The sequence below is a fragment of the Ustilaginoidea virens genome, chromosome 2 (assembly GCF_000687475.1).
Source record: "Ustilaginoidea virens chromosome 2, complete sequence".
Classification (NCBI taxonomy): domain Eukaryota; kingdom Fungi; phylum Ascomycota; class Sordariomycetes; order Hypocreales; family Clavicipitaceae; genus Ustilaginoidea; species Ustilaginoidea virens.
In genome coordinates, this window is record NC_057317.1 from 3,266,277 (window position 1) to 3,286,772 (window position 20,496).

General features: G+C 53.6%; 7 protein-coding genes across 7 annotated transcripts; 3 read left to right on the forward strand and 4 right to left on the reverse strand.

The window, feature by feature from the left end:
- Positions 1-148: 148 nt before the first annotated feature.
- On the reverse strand, positions 149-2,049 carry UV8b_02656 (uncharacterized protein; the record flags this gene model as incomplete). Its single annotated transcript, XM_043140154.1, has 6 exons — positions 149-152; positions 235-346; positions 411-1,350; positions 1,446-1,790; positions 1,885-1,905; positions 1,981-2,049. The coding sequence occupies 6 exons, from the start codon at positions 2,047-2,049 to the stop codon at positions 149-151; spliced, it is 1,491 nt and encodes a 496-aa protein (XP_042996088.1).
- Positions 2,050-3,906: 1,857 nt separating this feature from the next.
- UV8b_02657 (uncharacterized protein) lies at positions 3,907-4,734 on the forward strand (the record flags this gene model as incomplete). Its single annotated transcript, XM_043140155.1, has 5 exons — positions 3,907-3,931; positions 4,031-4,040; positions 4,278-4,373; positions 4,434-4,534; positions 4,637-4,734. The coding sequence occupies 5 exons, from the start codon at positions 3,907-3,909 to the stop codon at positions 4,732-4,734; spliced, it is 330 nt and encodes a 109-aa protein (XP_042996089.1).
- A 4,687-nt stretch (positions 4,735-9,421) lies between these two features.
- Positions 9,422-10,821, forward strand: UV8b_02658 (uncharacterized protein; the record flags this gene model as incomplete). Its single annotated transcript, XM_043140156.1, has 4 exons — positions 9,422-9,707; positions 9,805-9,888; positions 9,945-10,061; positions 10,139-10,821. 4 exons carry the CDS (start codon positions 9,422-9,424, stop codon positions 10,819-10,821), a joined length of 1,170 nt encoding a protein of 389 aa, XP_042996090.1.
- Positions 10,822-11,710: 889 nt separating this feature from the next.
- Positions 11,711-12,214, reverse strand: UV8b_02659 (uncharacterized protein; the record flags this gene model as incomplete). Its single annotated transcript, XM_043140157.1, has 3 exons — positions 11,711-11,850; positions 11,932-12,023; positions 12,120-12,214. The coding sequence occupies 3 exons, from the start codon at positions 12,212-12,214 to the stop codon at positions 11,711-11,713; spliced, it is 327 nt and encodes a 108-aa protein (XP_042996091.1).
- An 894-nt stretch (positions 12,215-13,108) lies between these two features.
- Positions 13,109-16,320, forward strand: UV8b_02660 (uncharacterized protein; the record flags this gene model as incomplete). The annotated part of the gene is made up of 2 exons (XM_043140158.1): positions 13,109-15,050; positions 15,128-16,320. The coding sequence occupies 2 exons, from the start codon at positions 13,109-13,111 to the stop codon at positions 16,318-16,320; spliced, it is 3,135 nt and encodes a 1,044-aa protein (XP_042996092.1).
- Positions 16,321-17,503: 1,183 nt separating this feature from the next.
- Positions 17,504-18,550, reverse strand: UV8b_02661 (uncharacterized protein; the record flags this gene model as incomplete). The annotated part of the gene is made up of 1 exon (XM_043140159.1): positions 17,504-18,550. The coding sequence occupies one exon, from the start codon at positions 18,548-18,550 to the stop codon at positions 17,504-17,506; it is 1,047 nt and encodes a 348-aa protein (XP_042996093.1).
- A 1,551-nt stretch (positions 18,551-20,101) lies between these two features.
- UV8b_02662 (uncharacterized protein) lies at positions 20,102-20,373 on the reverse strand (the record flags this gene model as incomplete). The annotated part of the gene is made up of 2 exons (XM_043140160.1): positions 20,102-20,179; positions 20,257-20,373. The coding sequence occupies 2 exons, from the start codon at positions 20,371-20,373 to the stop codon at positions 20,102-20,104; spliced, it is 195 nt and encodes a 64-aa protein (XP_042996094.1).
- Between the last annotated feature and the right edge of the window lie 123 nt (positions 20,374-20,496).

A 20,496-nucleotide genomic window follows, 5' to 3' on the forward strand; every position in this document is an offset into this window, starting at 1 on the left:
GTACTAGACACTGCTTGATTTTTGCTTTCCCACTCTATCTCAACCGAACGAATGAATAGCTTTTCATGCCCGAGGGTCCCTACATCTTCCATATGAAACACTCGGTATTATTACTTTTTTTTTTTTTTTTTGTAATGAGATTCCAAGGTCAACTAACTTCGTATTAGTTTGTCGTTGGGAGGTGAGGCTTTGAAAAATAATACAAACATGTACATCGCTCGCAGCGACACTTACAACCTATTCGGGGGCGAAACCGCCGTCGTGGGCCATTGATAGCCAGCAGCATCACTGAATTTGTACCCATAGGAAGCCGTGAAGTCATCAAGTACAGCGGGGCCGCGGGAGCCTGAATGTCAAAGCATCAGCTTTACGTTGTACAAGAGGAAAAAGCAGAATCAAGTGCGTCTCACCATAGGGGTACTCCATGGGAATGATTGACTTATTGTCGTCCAAGTAATGAAGCAGAGGGGTGAAGATGCGCCAGCTAGCATCGAGCTCATCATCGCGAACAAAGTTGGAGTGATCTCCCTTGAGGCAATCTAGTATTAGGGACTCGTATGCCTCGGGAATTTTCAAATCCGAGAATCGTCGTCGGTAAGTAAGATCTAGCTCAGTTACCACCGTCTGCATGCTCAAACCGGGAAGCTTTGAATTCATCTTGATGTAGACACTCTCGTTGGGCTGGATGCGCATGACAAGCTCATTTCGAGGAATATCCTTGAAGATGCCGGAGGTGACGTCCTTGAACTGAATCCGAATCTCGGTTTTTTGCTCATTAAGGGCTTTGCCAGCCTTCATGATGAAGGGAACTCCATCCCATCGCTCGTTCTTGATGTATGCAACGAGAGCGCAAAAAGTAGGGCACCTTGAATCCTTGGGAACTGTGTCGTCCTCCTTGTACGCCGGCTTGCTGCCATCGAGCGACCTTCCATACTGGCCAATGATGACGTTCTTGGGTTCGATGGGGGGGATAGCACGCAGTACGCGCACTTTCTCGTCACGGACGTCTTCGGAGTCGAAAGAGATGGGCCGCTCCATGGCCAGGAGAGTCAATACCTGCAGCAAGTGATTCTGCATCACATCACGGATGATACCGAATTCGTCAAAGTAGCCACCACGTCCTTCCGTGCCAAATGGCTCCTTGAACGTAATCTGGACATTGTCGATGTGGTTGCGGTTCCAGGTTGCGCCGAGAAAAGAATTACCGAACCTCAAAATGAGGATATTCTTGACCATCTCTTTTCCAAGATAATGATCGATGCGGAAGAGTTCCGATTCGTCCCAATCGGGTTCGAGTGACTTTTGCAGTTCACGAAAACTCGCTAAATCGTTGCCGAATGGTTTCTCGACCTGAATGAAGCGTTGGTTACTTTCGACAATTTCCATCGTTTGCGACAGGTATTCCCGGCTATGCCAGGGAAGAAAGAGGTGACGATGGGACTTACAATGACTCTGGCGATGCCCTTTTTCGGGTAGCAGCATCTTTTCAGGTGCTGGGATACTATAGTGAAAACGCTCGGAGGCAGAGCCATGTAAAACAGTCGGTTGGTCTCGGGACGACCCTTCTCCAGCTCGCCCAAGTGCTTATTGAGGTTTTGGAATGACTCATCCTTGTCGTACTGACCGGAGACGTATGTGCAAAGCGCCAAGAAGTACTCAAGCTGTTGTTCAATTTCTTTGGTGGGAGTCTTGATGTAGGACTTGATGCGTTTGAGGTATTCCTCATGATCCATCTTGGTTCGAGCATACCCAACAATCTTGACATCCTTGGGCAGAAATTGATTTCGGAACTGCGAAGACGAGGCAATTAGGATGGGAGAGCATACTCGCTTGGAGAAATTGATCCATCCGCCTCGGCCGTCATCAAGGGCTCTTCTAGCTCACCAGTCCAAAAAGCGCGGGGTACTGGTAATTTGCGAGAGAAGACTTGGTTAGCGCAGATGCCAGAGCAGAAACCAGAAGGCGTTATTGCAGTCTTACAGTCTTCTTCTTGGCCAAGTCGCCGGACGCGCCAAGCACCACGATGGAGGTGTTCTCCTTCAGCTCCATGGTTTTGCTGTTCAAGAAGATGGCTCTGTCAGTAAAATGCGCGCGCTACAAAGGGCAGTCACCAAAAGTATCATGTCATGATACGAGCTCGGAGTGTCTCAAAGCCCCCCCCTCCCCCTCCCCCACCCAAAAGCCCCGAGCTTCGCAGTAAGTTGTGGTGGGGAAAGTATTGCGTCAAGGGTAGTTTGGCGTGAGCTCTACATGTCACCTACGCTGGCTGGGTGTGGTCCATGGTGAGCTATGTCAAACAGCACCAGACGGGAAAACTCGAGTCCGGGGAAGACGTTTCGTGAACAAGGTGCTGCGACGGGGGGTATCGTTGTGGTCCAGAGTTCAACGGGAGGGATGAAGGTGGAAAAGAAGGCAGAAGAGGCGGATCTGAAGTCCGGATAAGCTGGCTGGGGGAAGAGTAAATTAATGAACTCAGTGCGTCGTCTGTCCGTACGCGGAAGAGCGAACCTCAGTGGGCAGCTGTCAGAACTCAGAAGTACCAGACATGTATGTATTGACCAGACCAGAGCAGACCAGACATTTATCCACATTAGTAAGTTGCTAGCAGGTAGGCCACAGCTGGTTACGGTTACACCAGGATCCCTCGGAGTCTCGGACCAAGAAGATTAAGACGATTGGCCACAGTGCCTTAACAGCGGGGAGGGGCACTGTCCAGCCCGTACCAGACCAGATCCTACAGTATTGCCGAGAATCGCCCCTGTAAGCGACCCCTCGAGGTTAGCTATGAGCAAATTGATACTATAAAACGCCGCGAATGGAGGACGCAGCTTCTGCCTGGCGTCAGGCCTCAAACGCAAGCCATTGACGTCCTCCGTAACTATGGCGAGACTGCTCAAGTGGCCGGCTACTCCGCCGTAAGAAGAATTGCATCGTCGATTTCTAGAAGATGCTCCATCCGAGAGCTCCCGCCCACCTAAATTTGCATCAATGACCCACTGATACGCCAGTCATGACGATGGATGCAGTTGAACGACCTTCGCTGCGACAGTGTACTAGCTGAGTTTCCTCCGCTTGTCTGTTTACCAGGAAAATGAGCCATCTTACTCTTATGGTAACTTAGGTACCAGGTACCTAAGGTATGAAGTAAAGTTTAGGTACCTCCTTCAATATGCCGGTAGTACCACGGTCTACCTCCCGGTACGGTAAACTTGTTTCCGGGGCAGTCTCTCGTCAGCAGCCGCTTCCCTTTGGTGAAATAATTAAAATGATGAATAAAGACAACGTGCTTGATACCGTGTCTCCACTTTTTGGTCGAGCGCTTTGCAGCGACATGAGGCAATTTTCAACCATTCGAATCTGGTGCTCTTGCACGTTGTCGTCTTTGCTGACGACGGGAATGCTGGAGTTACCCAGCTATGTTCCTGTACAAAATACACGAAATTCTCGATTTATCATTTATCCAGCATGAATTGCTGAAGAAATACAGACTCTATTTACTCTTATTAGTGCCTGGTGAGAATGGTTATACTTGCTGTTGGTGCCAATGGGCAGGGACAAACGAAACTGTTGAAGCGAACTTGTACCCACGTGGCTTCCGGTTGCGTTAGCGCACCTGGGCCCAGCCACGGGTGGCGCTGCTCTTGCTCCAAGCCATACCCTGCAACTGCAAGCCAATGGGTGCCCTAAGGGAGCACGTGATTTCGAGGGCACAATTTTCGCCATGGGTAGTGACACCACACCACACCACACAACCATTATCGCATCCACTCATCTTAAGCCGACATCACGACACAACGAAGTGTGCCATCACCCAGGGAAAGGTCTTTTAGATAAGACAGTTTCCTTACTCTTTCCTTGTCTTCTTTGGCTGTTTTTGAGGGTGATCAAATTAATACACCGATCAAGATGCCTTCTGAGAGCGGTCACAGACGTAAGTTTGATCCCCAATTTGATACGGAAGCTGGCGGCTATCTGGCAACTCTTCGTCCCATCTATCGCAATTTTCAAGACTGACAAGCAACCAAAACAGTATACGTGAAGTGAGTACACCTTAATCTGCCTCCTTGCGGTTGCGACTGTGGATTTTTTTTTTTTTTTTGCCGAAACGAAAACCTGATGATTACAACGATGCCGAACCTATTACTCTTGATTGTGTGTGGAGGGCTCATCATGAGATCCCGTGAGGGAAGAATGGAATTACATGCTCATCTACTGGACGCTTCGTGGTGGACTATGTTGTTGCTTCCAGCAAGGATTTGCTGACGGAGTCATCCTAGGGGACGTCACCTGAGCTATCAGCGCTCACTTCATGCTACTCACCCCGGCACCAGCCTGATCAAGATCGAGGGCGTTGACGACACTTCTGCTGCCAAGTACGTCGATGAATATTGGAAATCAACACACAGGTATAGATTGTGCTGACTTGGGAATAGCTTCTATTTGGGCAAGAAAATCGCTTATGTCTACCGGGGCCAGAAGGAAGTTCGCGGATCCAAGATTCGCGTCATTTGGGGCAAAGTTACCCGGCCACACGGTACATTCTCCCCTGTGCTCGCATATTCTTCTCCTCGTCTTCTACTACCCGCTCCCTCGAAGAGTTGGATTCTCATACAGAGCTAACGAGATGGTCGCTTAGGCAACTCTGGCGTTGTCCGCGCCAAGTTTACTTCTCCCCTTCCTACGAAGTCGTTCGGTGCCTCTGTTCGCGTGATGCTGTACCCCTCCTCGATATAAGTGCGAGGTTTCGGAACGGAGTTGGTTGTTAGGACGGTTCATATTTGGCTGCATTGGATCGAGGCAAGGATAAAAAGCATATTTGCCTCGGTTTAGAGGCAATCAATTAAAAATACGTCAAACCTTTTTAAGAAATACCCCAGATGATGACACCTTTTCTGTTTCAGCCTCGTCGGAACGTTTGCTTGTTTGAGTGCCTTTCGCGCGTCTCCTGGATTCGAAACCCCAACGACAACTAGGAGATTGGGTTCTCCGCATGAAGGCCTGGCATCTGCCAAATTTGGGATCTGTCGAGCATAGCAGGGAGACTGTGATTGCTGCCGCTGGATGTCGCAATGGCTGAGGTCCCGTTGTACGGAGCATCTCGAGGTGACTTTGAGGACTCGGGCCTTGCCTTTCGGCAAGATGGGAAGCGCCTGGCCTTTTGCAGACTGAGCTTTGGCCGCAACACATCAGACGCCGGGGCTTAAGAGCATGCTTTGGCATTTGAATATTCGTATTCTGCCCGTGCTACGGAAGCAGCCATGTACGCAATGACGCCCTAGTTCATGTTTTTGGTATGGTACCTCGAAAACGGCCCGCTGTGATTTTCTTTTTTTTTTTTTTATTATCGTTTCTTTTCTGCCCTCGAGTAACGAAGGACCGAGGTCGCGCAACCAGAACATGGCGGCCTACCTTGGTCATGAATGTGCCCCAGTCTTTTGCAGAAGCGCTCGCGGGTCAAATTCTGTCATCATCGCCCGCTCCTCATCCGTCAAGCGGATGCATCTTTTCTTGACCAGCCGTGCACGCGGGAGAGGGCGCTTGATCAGCATGCAGACTGCGCGAAGTTGTTTCCACGTAGTTACGGAGTAACCGCACCGTATTGCGCAAACGTAAATGGAGCTCCATAGAACCAGCAAAACCCGCAGCCCATCCGGAATAATTTGACGCACTAGCCCTGGGAGTTACGTACTGTGGCCTAGCCGTATCTACGAAGTCATTGGAAAGAAAAAAGAAAAAAGCGCTCGAATTTAAAAGCTTCTCCGGCCACGATCCTTCGCAATCACGGGGAATCAAAAGGAAAAAAAAAAAAAAAAAAAAAAAAAAAAAAGGAAAACTTCAGGTATGCAACAGTCCATGGATTCAAAGAGGTACCTACCTAGTCAAGTCGCTCTGTAGGTATTGACCCAAGCTTGAAGAGTTCCAAAGTTTTAGGCTGTTAAAACGGCTGGTTTGCTGGTAGCTGTAGGGAACACCGAGTACCGAGTACGGAGTTGACGGATCGGGAAGAATGGCACGCACAGACCTTCAAACTCTCAGTCAAAGGAATTGACGGCAACCATCAATTGATTTGACGTCGCCGACGCGAGCGAATCACAGGGTTCTGCTTCCTAGCGCTGATGCTTGATGGTTTAGTTTGATCCCCGATTCCGTACTTTCATTTTCAGACGCAGTGGCGCCCCTGCAGGCCAAGCCGCTTGAGCTGGACTGGACTGAACTCTGGACTGCTTGTCGGTAGGAGGTAGTTTCTCCTCGGAACGGCAGCAGCGTCATCACGCAAAGGCTTCAGTAGATGTGAAAGTACCCAGAATCATATATTTGCCTTTGAAGTAAAACCACGATGGGGCTAAATAAGGTCACTGTACTATTCCAGTCACCTGGGGGTGTTTTTGGGCGTCAGGATGAAATGCGGCATTTTTCTTTTCAAGCCGAGCCAGCTGCTCTGCTTCACTCCTTATCTGCCGGGCATGTCATGTCCCGAATCTCCAGCGCATCTGCAAGGGTCGGAAGACTCGAACCGCGCCGCCCCCCTCCCCAGCATAATGGCAATTCGTGGTGCTGCTGTTACTCCGCATGCAAACTGCATTTCCCCCCCAGAAATGCATTCGCAGAGTAGGTGTGATGTGAGGGCGCATGCACGGAGTACGGGGAGTTCACAAACCCCCCTTGGCCAGACCTTCCCTCACGACATCGTTATCGGCAGTGTGCCAGCGACTGTTCGTTCAGTCTTCACCGTTTGCCGCATTGCGCATCGGTTGCGTCAGGATGAACAGGGTGGTGGCATTAGGGCGTAGGTACGTACCGGGTCCTCCGTTGAACCCGGGGCAAAACCGGTTTTCCGAAACTTGTTGCCGTCAAACGAGCCGATGCGAGGATACGAGCGGAAACCGCGGCGATTCAAATGTTTAGAGCTGGTGGTGACGTGGTGCGAAGGAACATTGAACCAAATCAACCAGCACAGCACGTCTTGCATTGAACACGAACCAGTCTTTAGTGCAGTGGGCAAGGCGCAGCCTGTCACGTGCTAATCAATCACTGGTTGCCCTTCAAGTCATTGCGCCTGGGAAGCCAAGTCAACCACCAGCACATGTTCTTGACGCTGGAAAAGCTTACGGAGTACGTCCGTAGTCCCGTACTGCTTCGTTGTTGCAGCGGTTGTGAGAAAATCAAGGTCGGTCAAGGTCAAGTCAATGGGAAGGACCAGACCGACTCCAATGTCCGAGGCGCAGAGACAGACGGACGCGGACGCGGCTTAGGACGCGTCATGATGAAACATGTGCCCAGCCTCAGCCCCCTTTCTCTTGCCCTTTTTCTTGTTTTTCTTGGCCATTCCTTCCCTTTTGGAGGGAGCAACACCATCACTGCCCCAATAAATAGTGGAAACACCGCTGGCTTAATATGTACATGTATCGTTGCAGAGGGGCCGGTAGAATCCATGTGCATGTAAGTAGTGGCTGGCGTGGGACGACATAAAAAAAGGGAAAAAAGCAAAAAAAAAAAAAGTTGAAGTCGTGTCGCTTCTCTCTGAGATGCTGGTGCTTGAAACGGGAACTACCTCTAGGCAATCCGCACTCAGTACTTCGTCTTCGTACTGCGTCCGTACTGGCCTGTCGTGTACCTCTTCTCTACTGTGCATAGCAGGAACAACTTGTACCAAAGAAAGGCGCGCCTTATCCTATTGTGGACCTATCCCTCAACTTGCAGGCACGACCAAAACAAGAGTCATTCATTGTCCCCCAAATCTGACAGTTTCCTGCCTCGTATTCTTGGAGCTGCTCCCAGTGACCGACCCAGCATCAAGGCTTGAAAGTTTCAATACCTTTGGTCTGGTACTTTCCCGCATCACTCGAGGACTTTCATCGACTTGATCCTGCAATTCCTCCCCAACCAGCATCTCCTTAACAATCTGCCCGTCAGTAAGCCCTCGTTTATGTTGCGAAAAAGGATTGCAGGTGTTTGCAAGTAGTTGTTTCCTGCAGCAAAGAGCATTGTTACCAAACCAGCCAAGGCAAGCCATGCCAGAGCGAGCACCTGTGCCACTCCCGAGTTGTTGAAACACCATCATCCATCACCACCAGCACGCAACTCGTCAACGTCGACAGAACCGAGTCCGCGACTAACGCCGGCTTGCGAGGAGCACTAGGTTTCGCTTGACCTGGTGGCATTTAGTTTCGCGCGCCCTGCTAAAAACGCAGTCCGATAACTGGGGATTTATACCGAGTACAGCAACAACAAAGCCACACAGGAAGCACCCTTTTTTACAAGCTGTACGGAGTAATCTTGCGACCCACCGTTGTCAAGCCATTACGAAGTACATTTCTGTTCGTTGCACAAGGAAACGTCACTGCATTCCAAGAGCGCGTGTGGTTCAACTACAGGAGGCAGACATCTGGGACGACGTGCCACGGCTGTTGGATTCACATTTCCACCCCAAAGGCGCGCTGAATATCACCTGGTACAAGCCGCGCCAGAGAGAAGATCAATCTGTCAACATACTCCAGGATAATCTGCGACAAGTTGGTTCCTGTACTCGTGCACACTGCACAGCGACAGAGCCCGCCTCTTTATCTAAGACACGTCTTGAAGGAAACTGGTTGCTTTGACGGCCGGCACGTTGCGCACCGAGTATCATTCAATCCACCGCAGGCAAGGCAGTACGGACGGACTCGAGGGCTAAAGGCACACACTCCCCAGTCGTGACAACCAGTGCCTTTCAAGATTTTGTTGCACAACCGTTGTCGGCGCTGAGTCCAGACGTGGCCCCATTCGTGGTTGCCCAGATAGGGACTCTGGAGTTACCCGCGAGGATTTGCCAACTGCAGACCGGAAAACGCAAGCGGCGGCTTTGTAACCGAACAGCCAGAAAAACCATTTCTAACCCAGCAATTTGCGGTTCCTTGATTTTAGTTTCCCTCCCACACCCCCCCCCCCCCACCCCCCAAACGCCCTGACTCCCTTGCCACTCCTCCTGTGAGTCTGCGACAAGACCTCCCCCCCCCCCGGCCCAAATACAGACTAGCGCACGCCGAAAATACTTTGTTGCACTGCCAGACAAGTTTCTCCACTCGTGGACTTTGCTGCCCGTCAGGCTCCACCTCTACTGGAACCTGGATGTCGCCTTTCACCCCAACCTCTTACTTAAAACACTCCACCACTTTTGGAGAGGAGTTTTCCTATTTTCTCAGTCTGATAGAGGGAAACAAGCCCCCCTGTATCGTGGCAGCACATCGCAAGCAAATGTCCTCGGTGGCTACTTTGCTGCTCTAGTATATGACCTGCCTACTGGGTTGTGACAAAGCCCTTGCATTCGCCTGGCCGAGAATTTCCGATCGCACCAACCTCCTGCCATCGATCTTTGGCAGACGTGTTCTAGAGTCGAGCATAATCCGTTGTTGATACGAAACCCGCGTCCCAGCCCGCTATCATGGCTTCTCGATCAGGACAATATCAGCCGCGACAATCGCAACAGTCGCAACAGTCGCAACAGCAGTTGCAGCGACCACAACAATATCCGCTGCAATATTCACAGCCGACGTCGGAACAGCACTATAACGGACAAGCGAAGCCGCGCACCTACAGTATTCATTCTCAGAAGACCCATCAAAGTAGCGGGAGCAAGCATGAATACCACGAGACGCACGAGGAAAAGGAGGCCAAGCGTTTGCATAGCAAGGCCGATCCCACTTTGGCCATGAACGAAGCCGAACCAGGTACGAAGATGGAAGATGCCTCTGAGGTGCTGCAATCAAAGGCATCAGTCTCGATTTCTGTCGGCAGTCCGACACATTACTGACATTGTGTGAATAGCCATGGTGGCTGCCATGAAGCCTGAAACCACACAAATTTCCCTTCGATCGATTCAGCACAAGGACCCTTGGGGAAATCCTATTGGTAAGCGGGCCCGCGGAAGCAGATGCTGTATTGTGCTGACCTTGATGCTACAATAGCGGACCCCGATAAGTCGAACCCGACCAGAAACCGCTGGGAACGCCCGCTCGATACCATTCGAAGCTTTGAAGCAGCGATCGATGGTGGATATCAGCGCAAATCCATGTACCGAGCAGGTGAGTTATAGAACCGCATTGGCCGCCTCCATCGCTGGAAGCCTAATCGTACTAAAAAGATGGTTTAATGGAAACAGACTCGGCAACCTGGAATAGGCGGAGCAGCTTCCATCCTGCGAGTCAGCCGCGATTTCCCCAAGACAGTTATTACGGCAGTCGTCCCGTCTCATTTCGAGGAGATGGCCAATATGGTTTCCCGGCTCCGGCAAATGCAAGGAACAGCCATTACGACAATCAAAATGCGGGCGGCTATTACAACGGTGCGTATGACAGGGGATATGGCGGTCATCAAGTACCCAGAGAACGCAGCCACAGGATGAACTCGGATTCACCACATTATCAAGTCTATGGACGGGAGCAGGGTGTCTATCCTGCGCCACACAAGGACAGGTCATACGAGACTGTAACATCTGCTGCACCTAGTGGTAACTCAGACCCCACCGGTTATCAAACGGACCCTACGTCCAGCGACAACAGCTCGATTGACAGGATACCCCCTAGGCGTAAAGAGCCTATGAATGACTACGGCATCGGGTTCAGCAACACACATGCATACGAAGCGCCGACTTTCTCCGTCGGTCATCAGGCTAACAGCCACCCACTTCCTCCGCCGCCTCCACATGGCAACAGTGCCCAAGTTGGTGCCCCGTCAGCCGTACCCAGAAGAGCATCACTTTTGCGACGACAGTCAACGCAACAAGATGGTAATACAGACAAGAGGAAGAGCTGGTTTAGTCGTCGATTTAGCAAGAATAGCTAGGCCAACGCTATGGTTTATGACGTTGCTCGTCTTTTTTAAACTTTTTTTTTTTGAGACGACGAATGGTTAACCAATTACCACTGTCTGTTCACGCCCGATCGACCAAACCGAGGGGGCCCCCGTCCACGTCGTCGTTTTTTGCGCCGTTTCTCCCAACCAGGTTTTCTCACTTTCGAAAATGGAAGAAATAGAAAGAAGCGGGAGCTCCTTGATTCAGAGGAGAATTTCCTTCGGTGTCGGGCTGCGAGTTTGGTTTTCTGTTTCTTTGCCACCGCATCAATTTTTTTTTTTTTTGTTTTGCCCCCGCGCAGTTTCAACCACGGTAATGAATGCCTGAAGGATTTTCTCACAGCGGATCGGAATGAGAACATTTGCTATGACCGGAATTTTTCACATGACGCGTTTACGTCAGCCTGTTGGCGCAGCTGCATACGAAAATCATGTTAGGCGTTTATGGAATAGGAATGGGAATTGTATTATGGTTGACTGCTGGATGGAGTTGCTAAGACGCACCAATCAGGGACGGAAAGATTCAAGGGTCGGATTCAATTATACTGTCAGAAACTATTGCCATCACTTATCGACCAAAAACTTATGCGGCATTGACGCTCCAAGCACGGCACAGGAGGTGCTAAGGGAGAGGGGGGGGACGCTGTTGGGCACCTCTCTGCCAAGACGATGAGGCTTTGTAGATATCATGAACAAAAGCACGAATATATGATGCCGAGATGAAGATGAAGATGATGATGAAGAAGAAGAAGAAGAAGAAGAAAGAATACTTGTGGTGTCACACGCTGCTAACAGCAAAGTTGGAATCTCGGCGCCAATGCAGTAGTCACAGTCGGCAAGTGGCCGTGAATGTAAAGACTAAAAATCAAGGCTCTCCTCACTATTGCGTCTTCTTTGATTCTGCACCTTTTTCGCCCCCTCGTCGCTCAGAATCATCCTCCTTCATGGCGACCACAACGTAGCTTATCAGGACCACATTGGCCAGGAGAGCAGCAAGACCGCCCGCCAGGGAAGAGTTTCCTGGGCTACCGTTTAGCAACTGCCACTGGGTGCTGGGAAATGCTGCAACATAAATACACATATATATATATAGATATATACCTTTGAATACAGAGTGAACAGTTAGGAAATAAGACCCAATGGGCACGACAATCATGGCAAAAGTAAACCCTAGCAGCTTAAAGATGACATCTCTGAGATGGATGTGCGCGAGGTCAGCTAACCGACATGGATGCGAGGCCCTGGAGGTTCCGTTTGGCTGGTTGCGAGAGGATGGGGGGAGCACACACTTGGGGACAGCAGGTGTGATGTTGGACTTTTCCTCGGCGTAGTCGTCCTTTTCAAGGATCGTCTTTTCGGAACTGACGATGCGGCGAGTCGCCATGGCGAGCAGCGGTGTGCGGTTGGGTGGGAGAGAGAGGGGAGATGGCAGGCATCCGCTAGATACCAGACAGAGTGAGAGTGCTCAATGAACTTTTGAAGTCTGGTTGAAGACGCTGGTGGATGTGGGGCCTGCGGGGCGGGCGGAGGGAGGATGATAGGACGGATGATGATTGATGACGATACTTGGGAGGTACACAAGGTAACAGGTAGATTTAGGTACCCAAGGTAGGTACCTAAGGCTACCTGGGAGGTAGGCCCTCAATGGCAAGGCACAAGGCGAGGCAAGTCCCCCTGATGCCGTCAGGCCAGAAACGTGTCTGGTCGGTACAGATGCGGCTGATGGAATGCAATTGCAAGACGCTACGGATGCATGGTTCAATAATTGGCAAGTGGGGAGAGCCTCTTCTTTTCCTCAAAGTGCATCCCTCTCCAGGGCCCATGGCATGGGAAGCCCTGATGGCTACGGGTTCATGAGTGTACGGAGTACGGGCTCACACCTCCCTCGCACGTGACTTCGCGCGTTCCCCTGCGGGGCGTGGATAAGAGTTGGCGCGGCGCGGAGGCGCCCTGAAATCGTCACGGAATTTTCAAAACCCAACTGGGGCGGCAGGTTCGGCTCCCGCCACCCAACGATCTGGCAACTTGGTTTGGTTTTCTCATGAGCTGATAAAGACAGAGGCCAGCGTTTATTGCTTTGCTTGACGCGGGCGGCATTGGATCATCTGCTCTGAAGTTTTCTCCCCCATCTCCAGCTAATGGCCCGGTAATTCGCTCCGTCTTTTCCCTCGTCGGTCTTGTTTTGTTCCTTCCCTTGGGCCCTTGGGCTGGCTTGGCTGTTGGGCCCATTGCCGGTTTCTCATCATCAATATCACCTGTTCCACGCTCCTCTCCCACAATGTCACCGCCCTCCTCTCCGCCGCCCCTACGGCATTCTCACGCTTCATTGCGAACCAAGCCCATTCCTCGAGGGTCGATTCCTGTGGATGAGGATGACGACTTGGCTGGCGATACCATTCCGTGCTCGCCGTCTGCCTTTTTCAGGGACCAATCTCGCGAACCGGCCGTTACACAGCCAACTCAGATCCTGGTGAAACCAGGCCTGCACCCGTTGGACCGTTCATCGTCCCCTCCGAGCGTCATCGAGGTTCCAGCCTCGTCACCTTTCCAGCAAAAACAGCCCGCAAGGCTGGGTTCTCTCGTTGCACCGAGAGGCACCTTCTACCGACCACCCTCCAGACCACCGCCACCACCACCACCACCCGCGATTTCCAAGCGCCCAGCGACGACACAACCAATCAGCCTTATAAGTGACGACGAGGAAGATTTGACACCGCCCCGTGGAGACATTCGTCCCACAGCCTTCAAAGCCAAGCTGGCGGAATTCGCCTACAATCCTGCCGCGCAGGAGCGAGAGACGAAAGCAAAGCTGCGTCAGGTCTACGATGTCCTTGGCGATAAATTCACGTCAGACAGGGTTAGACAGGCTCTCAAGGCATGCAAGAATGATCCGCACGAGGCCATCGCCTGGCTGGAGTCGCAGCCCTCGGAGTCGCAGAAGAGCGATTCCCAAGACTCCATAAAGGCAAAAGGCCGCCGATTAACGTCCAAGCCATCGGCCAAGCATCGTCCGACAACAAGAGAACCGTTCCGTTATCGAGACACTTCACCTCTTGCCACGTCGAGGCTGCCCAAGAACGAACCACGGAAACCGCCAAAGCGTCGATTGGTGCAAGGCCTGAAGCAGCGGAAAGATTCCTCGCCCAGGAAGGCTTTTCCGTCATCACCACCGCCACCATCTTCAAGTGATGAAGCTTTGGTCATCGATCTGGTCAACGACGACAAGGAGGACGCATATGAGGCAGAGCCGTCTCCGGAACCCTCCCTAGAAGACGACCAACGGGTTCTAAAGTGCCTCAACCTGAGCACCCTGGCGGAACTTGCGGCCATGACGGGTCTGAAGGAGGCAGATCTAGAACCTCTGCTTGAAAAGAGACCATTCGAGGACCTCTCGCAAGCAAGACTGGTCAGTGCAGCCAAGAAACCAGGGGCACGGAAATCAGCTCGAGTCAGCATAGGCGAGACTGCTGTGGATGCCGTCGCCATCTTCTTGAATGCAGTAGCGGCCATTGACGAGGTGGTGGCTAAATGCGAGGTCAAGGGCCTGGCGGTCAAGGACGTTGTGGATGAATGGGATCTCGACGCTTTCGGCCACGACAAACGGAGCAGCCAAGCACTCCCCGATGACGACGGCCTGCCTCCCACGCCGACGAGCCTGCACTCCAAGTATGTCAGACCGCTCGTGCCCCAGCAACCGGCGCTCATGGACGGGCATTGCCAGATGAAGCCGTTCCAGCTGTTCGGCTTGAACTGGATGTCGCTACTGTACAACTACGAAGTCGGGTGCATCCTGGCAGATGAGATGGGGCTTGGAAAGACCTGCCAGGTCATCTCCTTTATGTGCCATCTGGTGGAGGAACACGAACGAAGCCCCAAGCAGCCTCGACCGTGGCCGAATCTGGTTGTGGTGCCACCGAGCACCTACAACAACTGGCTGCAGGAGTTTGAAAGGTTTGCCCCTGACTTGTCCGTCGTCGGCTATCGAGGATCGCAGTCGGAGAGAGCCGAAATCGCGTACGAGATTGAGCAAGAGCCGGAGGCTTACCACGTCGTGTTGGCGACATATTCGCAGATGACCACGGAGGCGGATATCGATGCGATGAAGTCGTGCGGCCTGAATGCTGCCGTCTTTGACGAGGGACACAAGATGAAGAATCCTGAAACGAAAATCTACAAGGACCTGCGGCGGATTCCCGCGTCGTGGAAGATGCTTCTTACAGGTAAATGCTCATGATGCTGATGTCGGCCAGACCGGATGGGTACAAACTTGCTTGCTGACTGGTTACAATCAAAATAGGGACCCCCGTGCAGAATAATCTTTTGGAAATGACGGCCCTGCTTAATTTTATCAACCCAAAAATGTTTGATGGGTATACGGAACATATCCGGTACATTTTCAGCCAGAAAGTCACGATCCGCGACGTGTCCAACGGAGCCTTTCTATACGCTGGACGCGTTGGACGGGCAAGAACAATCCTGGAGCCATTCATCCTGCAGCGGCGGAAGGATCAGGTCCTGTCAGATATGCCGCAAAAGGTGTGCACAGTTGTGCACTGCGACATGACGGAGTCGCAGCAAGAGACGTACGCAGAGTACGAAGAGCTGTTCAGGCTGGAACCGTCGTTGCGAGCACGCAAGGCCAAGGGGCGCCAGAACGACCAAAACAACGTGTGGATGCAGCTCCGCAAAGCGGCGCTGCACCCGCTGCTGTTTCGACGACACTTTACCGACGCAAACGTGGAGGAAATGGGACGAATCCTCATGGACCGGATCCCGCAGGACGAGCTGCATCAGCCTGATATCAAACACCTAGTCCAGGAGCTCAAGAACTCGTCGGATTTCGAGCTGCATCTGTGGTGCCGAGACTATGCTCGACTGCTGGGGCGGTTCGACATCCCGGCGGCCGCGGAACTGGACAGCGGCAAGGTGAGGAAGCTCTTGGAGCTGATTGGGCAGTACCGGGAAAAGGGCGATCGAGTGCTCGTGTTCAGCAAGTTTTCCCGACTGATTGAGCTGCTGCAAGAGGTCCTGGCGCTGCAGGGCATCGACCACCGAGTGCTGATGGGCAACACCAACGTGTCGGAACGGCAGAGCCTGATTGACGAGTTCAACGGCAATGCCGAGATCCCGGTCTTTTTGCTGACGACGGGCGCTGGCGGAACGGGCATCAATCTGACGGCCGCGAACAAGGTCATCATCTTTGACCAGTCCGACAACCCGCAAGACGACATCCAAGCCGAAAACCGAGCGCACCGGCTGGGCCAGCAGCGAGACGTCCAAGTGGTTCGGCTGATCTCGTCGCAGACAATCGAGGAGCTCATTTACAAGGCGTGCCAGAAGAAGATTGAGCTGGCCAACAAGGTGACGGGAGCGCTGGACGAGGAGAGGGAACAGCCGAACCTGGAGCAAGAGGTGCGGAAGATGATGTTGCAGGGGAAGATGACGCCGCCATGGCAGGATGATGGCGTGAAGACGGGCACCAGCGGGTGACGGGGGTTTTTTTCCCCAATTCCTTTTTCCCGCTCTTCCCACCTTTCACCCCCTTTTTTTTTCTCTCTTTTCTTTTCTTTTCTCTTCTTCGTTTGTGCGTGTGCGTGTGCGTGTGTGTTTGTTTCATTCTGTTTTTGACCCAGCCTTGTCAGATATGCCCCTTTCGTGCGTCTACGTGTATGGCCTATGCCTTTGATGTCTGTACCATGGTCGCGATGCCACCTGCTTCGAGTCGATGAAGAGAGGGTCGAGCCGCGGGAGAGGCCACTCAATGTGCTCCAGTGCATCATGGGCCTGTGCTGGATGGACTCTTGGCGAGGCAGCCCACTGCATGCTTGTGTACGAGACATGGCATGCGCATGGACAATTGTTTTGTTCTGCCTTTTCTTTTCTTTTCTTTTCTTTTTTTATTTTATTTTATACTTTTTTTTTAGTGTCTGCGTTTTCGTGTGTCCTCTTCTCTCGTTTCAGCATCTAGAACGATGGAAAAATAGACCAGGTAGAAACAAGGGCACCTCCACCCGGTACGGCGCAGTCTGCCCAGCAGCATGCTCCCAGCACAACCGCGCCTCCGATACGACCACGTCCGGCCAACACCACCACGTCCGGAGCGGGTCTCGGCCGTACGGCATATAGGGAACGGCGCAGACATGGACACGGCTCCTTTTTTTTTTTTTTTTTTTTTTTTTTTTTTTTTCCCAGGGACACCGGTGTCTCGCTGGAATCACGGGTATGGATAGACAGATAGATGGCTTGCGGTGGGAATGAACGGGCTGGTGTGGATTGGCTTGGTGCAATGGCACTTTTGCGTAAAGGGCCCGCGGGCCGGGGGACGTGTACGTATCAAATTGCTTGGACTTGACAATTGCTTTTATACAAACTGCATGCGAATAATACATACTTGGGGGAGCTGGGACAAGCTTGTCTGCCCGAAAACACTCGCGTGGTCGGCGGACGGGGACGTGGCCATTGACACGGGCCGCAAATCGGCGGGCTGACAGGGGGGGGGGGAATGGAACAAAAATAAAAAAAAATAAAAAACCAAACCAAACACCAAACACCAACCAGCACCAGCACCAGCACCAGCACCAGCACCAGCACCAGCACCAGCACCAGCACCAGCACCAGCACCAGCAGCAAAACCAAACACTTGATCAAGACACGTCACCTGCCAACATGGACGTCACCTCCACGTGGACAGCAGTCGGTTCCGGCGGTTGCTCGACCTCGCCTTGAGACCTACCTCGCCCTTGACCACCAGGCTCTTCCACCTGCGGTGGACGCTGCGTCTGTCCTTGCCCAGGTTGCGGGCGCAGTCTTGCCACTCCAGCTTGGACAGCCTGAGCTTCTCCAGGACGAGCTCAACCAGGATGCGGTCGTCTTCGGCGCTCCACTCGGCGCCGTCGGCCTCAACCTCGACGTCGCTGCCTCCCCCGAGGCTGCCCCGGCCTTGGCCACCACCCGCGGCTTGGCTGTGCGCTTGGTCGTGCGCTTGGCTGTGCACCCTGTGAAAATCGGAGCGCTCCAATCCCAGCGGGAGCCGCTCCGGGGCCAGGCGAGCTCGTTTGGGCGTGGACGGCGCAACAGGTTCCAGTTCCGCTTCCGCTTCCGCTTCCGCTTCCACTGGCGACTGGCCATCCTCGCCACCATTGGCAGTTTTCCCATTTTCCTCATGGGCACCGTCTTCGTCTTGGGCGGCGCCGTCGTCTTGGTCTTGGTCTTGGTCTTGGTCCTTGGATGGCCAGAGCACATCTTGTCGGCCCATCTGGTCGCCGGCGTCGCGACGGCGCTTGTGGAGGCCGGGCGGAGGCGCGCATCGCTTGGCCAACCTCCTGCGCGTGTACAAGTCGTCGCCGCTGCTCGAGGTCGAATCTGCCGGGGTCCCCGGTCGGGTCCGTAGGCGGAGCTTCATGGGCAGCGGGGCGTGGGCCAGAGGAGGCGTCGGCAGCTGAGGTAGGCGCCCGGGGGCGACGGGATCGACGGGAGCGATGGGAGCGACCGACAAGCTGGATGAGCAGGCGGGCGCGGCGATGAGTGATTGCAGCGATCGGCAGGTGGTCATGATGTTGCTGAGGGCCCTGGCGGACGACAGAGTGGGAGGGCTGGACGGAGGAGAGAAGTAGTTGCTGGGTTGCTGGGCCGCCGGGCGCAACGGCTGCGCCGAGTCGCAGGAGAGCGGCGCCGAGGGAAGAAGCATGTTGCCATGCTCCCGACGATGCAGAACTGACATGGCAGAGGGCCGGGCTGGCTCACGCAGCCAAGGAGTAAATGTAATGCGACTCGAAGGGCAGCGGAGGAGAGAAGATGGGAAGATTGGAATCCAGTCCGAGCAGGAACCGCAGTCGCCGGCTGAGCAAGTCGAGGAACCACCAATCGAGGAAGCAATTTGCTGGAAGGGCAGCAGGTCAGGTCAGGTCGGGTCAGGTAAGTAAAGGGTCAACTTTTTGGAGAAGAAAAGGCAAGCGGGCGCGGCGCCAGAATATAGTGCAAGTCGCAAGGAATGTGGCGGCGACCATGGAGGAGGAGGAGGAGGGCGGACAGGAGGGAAGGTGCGCGCAAGCCAGGCGCCTTCCAAGTAACAGTACTCACTGCTCCGTACGGAGCACTCCCTGGGCCGAATATGGAAACGGAAGGGAGTGGTGGTGAGTGGTGGGTGGGGTGGGGAAGGAGGGACTGATAGCCTGGTGCTCCGTACTCCGTACATGAGGATCCTTGGCAAGGGGCTCGTGGGTCCTTGGTGGTGGGGCTAACGTCCACGAAAAGGGGGGGTGGGGGGAAGGGGGTGGGGTGGGTGGTGTCTGGCACAGTAAAAGGGACGCACTCGCACGGCCTACGCACGGTAACGCCCAGGTTTGTTGCCGTCGCCCAGTCCAAGCCCAAGCCCAGCTTCCAAGCTTACGCTCTCTGCCGACCAGAAAACGCCAGGGCAGCATCGGTTATGTCGTTTCTCGACTCTTGTTGACTGTTGACTGACTTGTCTTGGCCCTTGGCCTTGCATCGGCATTTTTGTCACGACTGCTAATCCACCGTTGCCAAGGGCGCATGCGCGACGCAAGGCAACGCAGATGCTATTGCCACCTGTTGACCACCAGCCTTGTTGACTTGGCCCTGTTGCCTCGACTGTTTCCGCGGCCGATCCGATCACATCAATGCTGAGCCGCAGCCCGCAGCCCGCAACCCGCAGCAGCCGCCACCTCGCCATGTACTGCCAAACTGCCCATCACGTCCACGAAGCAAAAGAAAGCAGTGACTTGCCCTGGCACGCCGGCCGGGCTCTGCGCTGAAACATGGTGTTGCGCCCTGCTGCGCCCCCCCCCCCCCCCCCCCCCCCCCCAACTCCCGAGCAGAGCCGAGCAGGCTGGGCCGCGTCGCGACGCCTCGCGGCGACAACGGATGATTGCATTCCGGCATGCAAGCAAAGCAGCGTGTCGCCGCCGCGTGACCGAATCGTCCTGCAAAGGCGCGCTGCCGGCAGCCCTCATCGTCCCGCCCTCGTGCCATGCCGTGCCCGTGCCCTTCCCTCCCTTGCCTGCCCCTCTTTCCTTCCCTCGATTCTCCCTTTTTTTTTTTTTTTTTTTTCTTCTTCCTTCTCTTTCTTCTTACTTTATTGCAAAAAAGAAGAAAAGAAAAAGAAAAGAAAAAGAATAGAAAGAGAAAGAGAAAAGCGGAAACATGGGCGTAGGCCTTTGTCACTACGGAGCCTCCTCCGTCTTCTCCCTTGAAACAAGGGCAGAAGGGTTCTGTTCTCCCTGGGAAGGGCATCATCCATCGCATGGCGTCATCACGGTGCCTCGAGTCTCCTTGGGCTCAAGGGCGTCGCCAGCTTGGCAATGTGCGTCATGGCGTCTGACGACCCAGACTGTCACTGACGCAGCGAGTGCAACCCAGGCCAGCCAGTCAGTCAGTCGGTCAGGTCAGTCAGTCATCTGGGTCGACGCTGTCTTCGCCTGCTTCCTCGCCTGTCGTCGACTGTGACCTGTCGCTGTCGCTGTCGCCGTCGCCGTCGCCGTCGCCAAGTCGCGACAACACGCGTTTGGATGCCTCGCGCCCCATTGACCCTGCCAAACCCTACTACCGCTAGCCAATATGCCTGCCGGTGGAATCTGCCAAGGACCAAAAGGAAGAAAAGGCTCCTGCCGCTAAATTCTACCCGAGACGCAGCTGCAGCGGCACCAA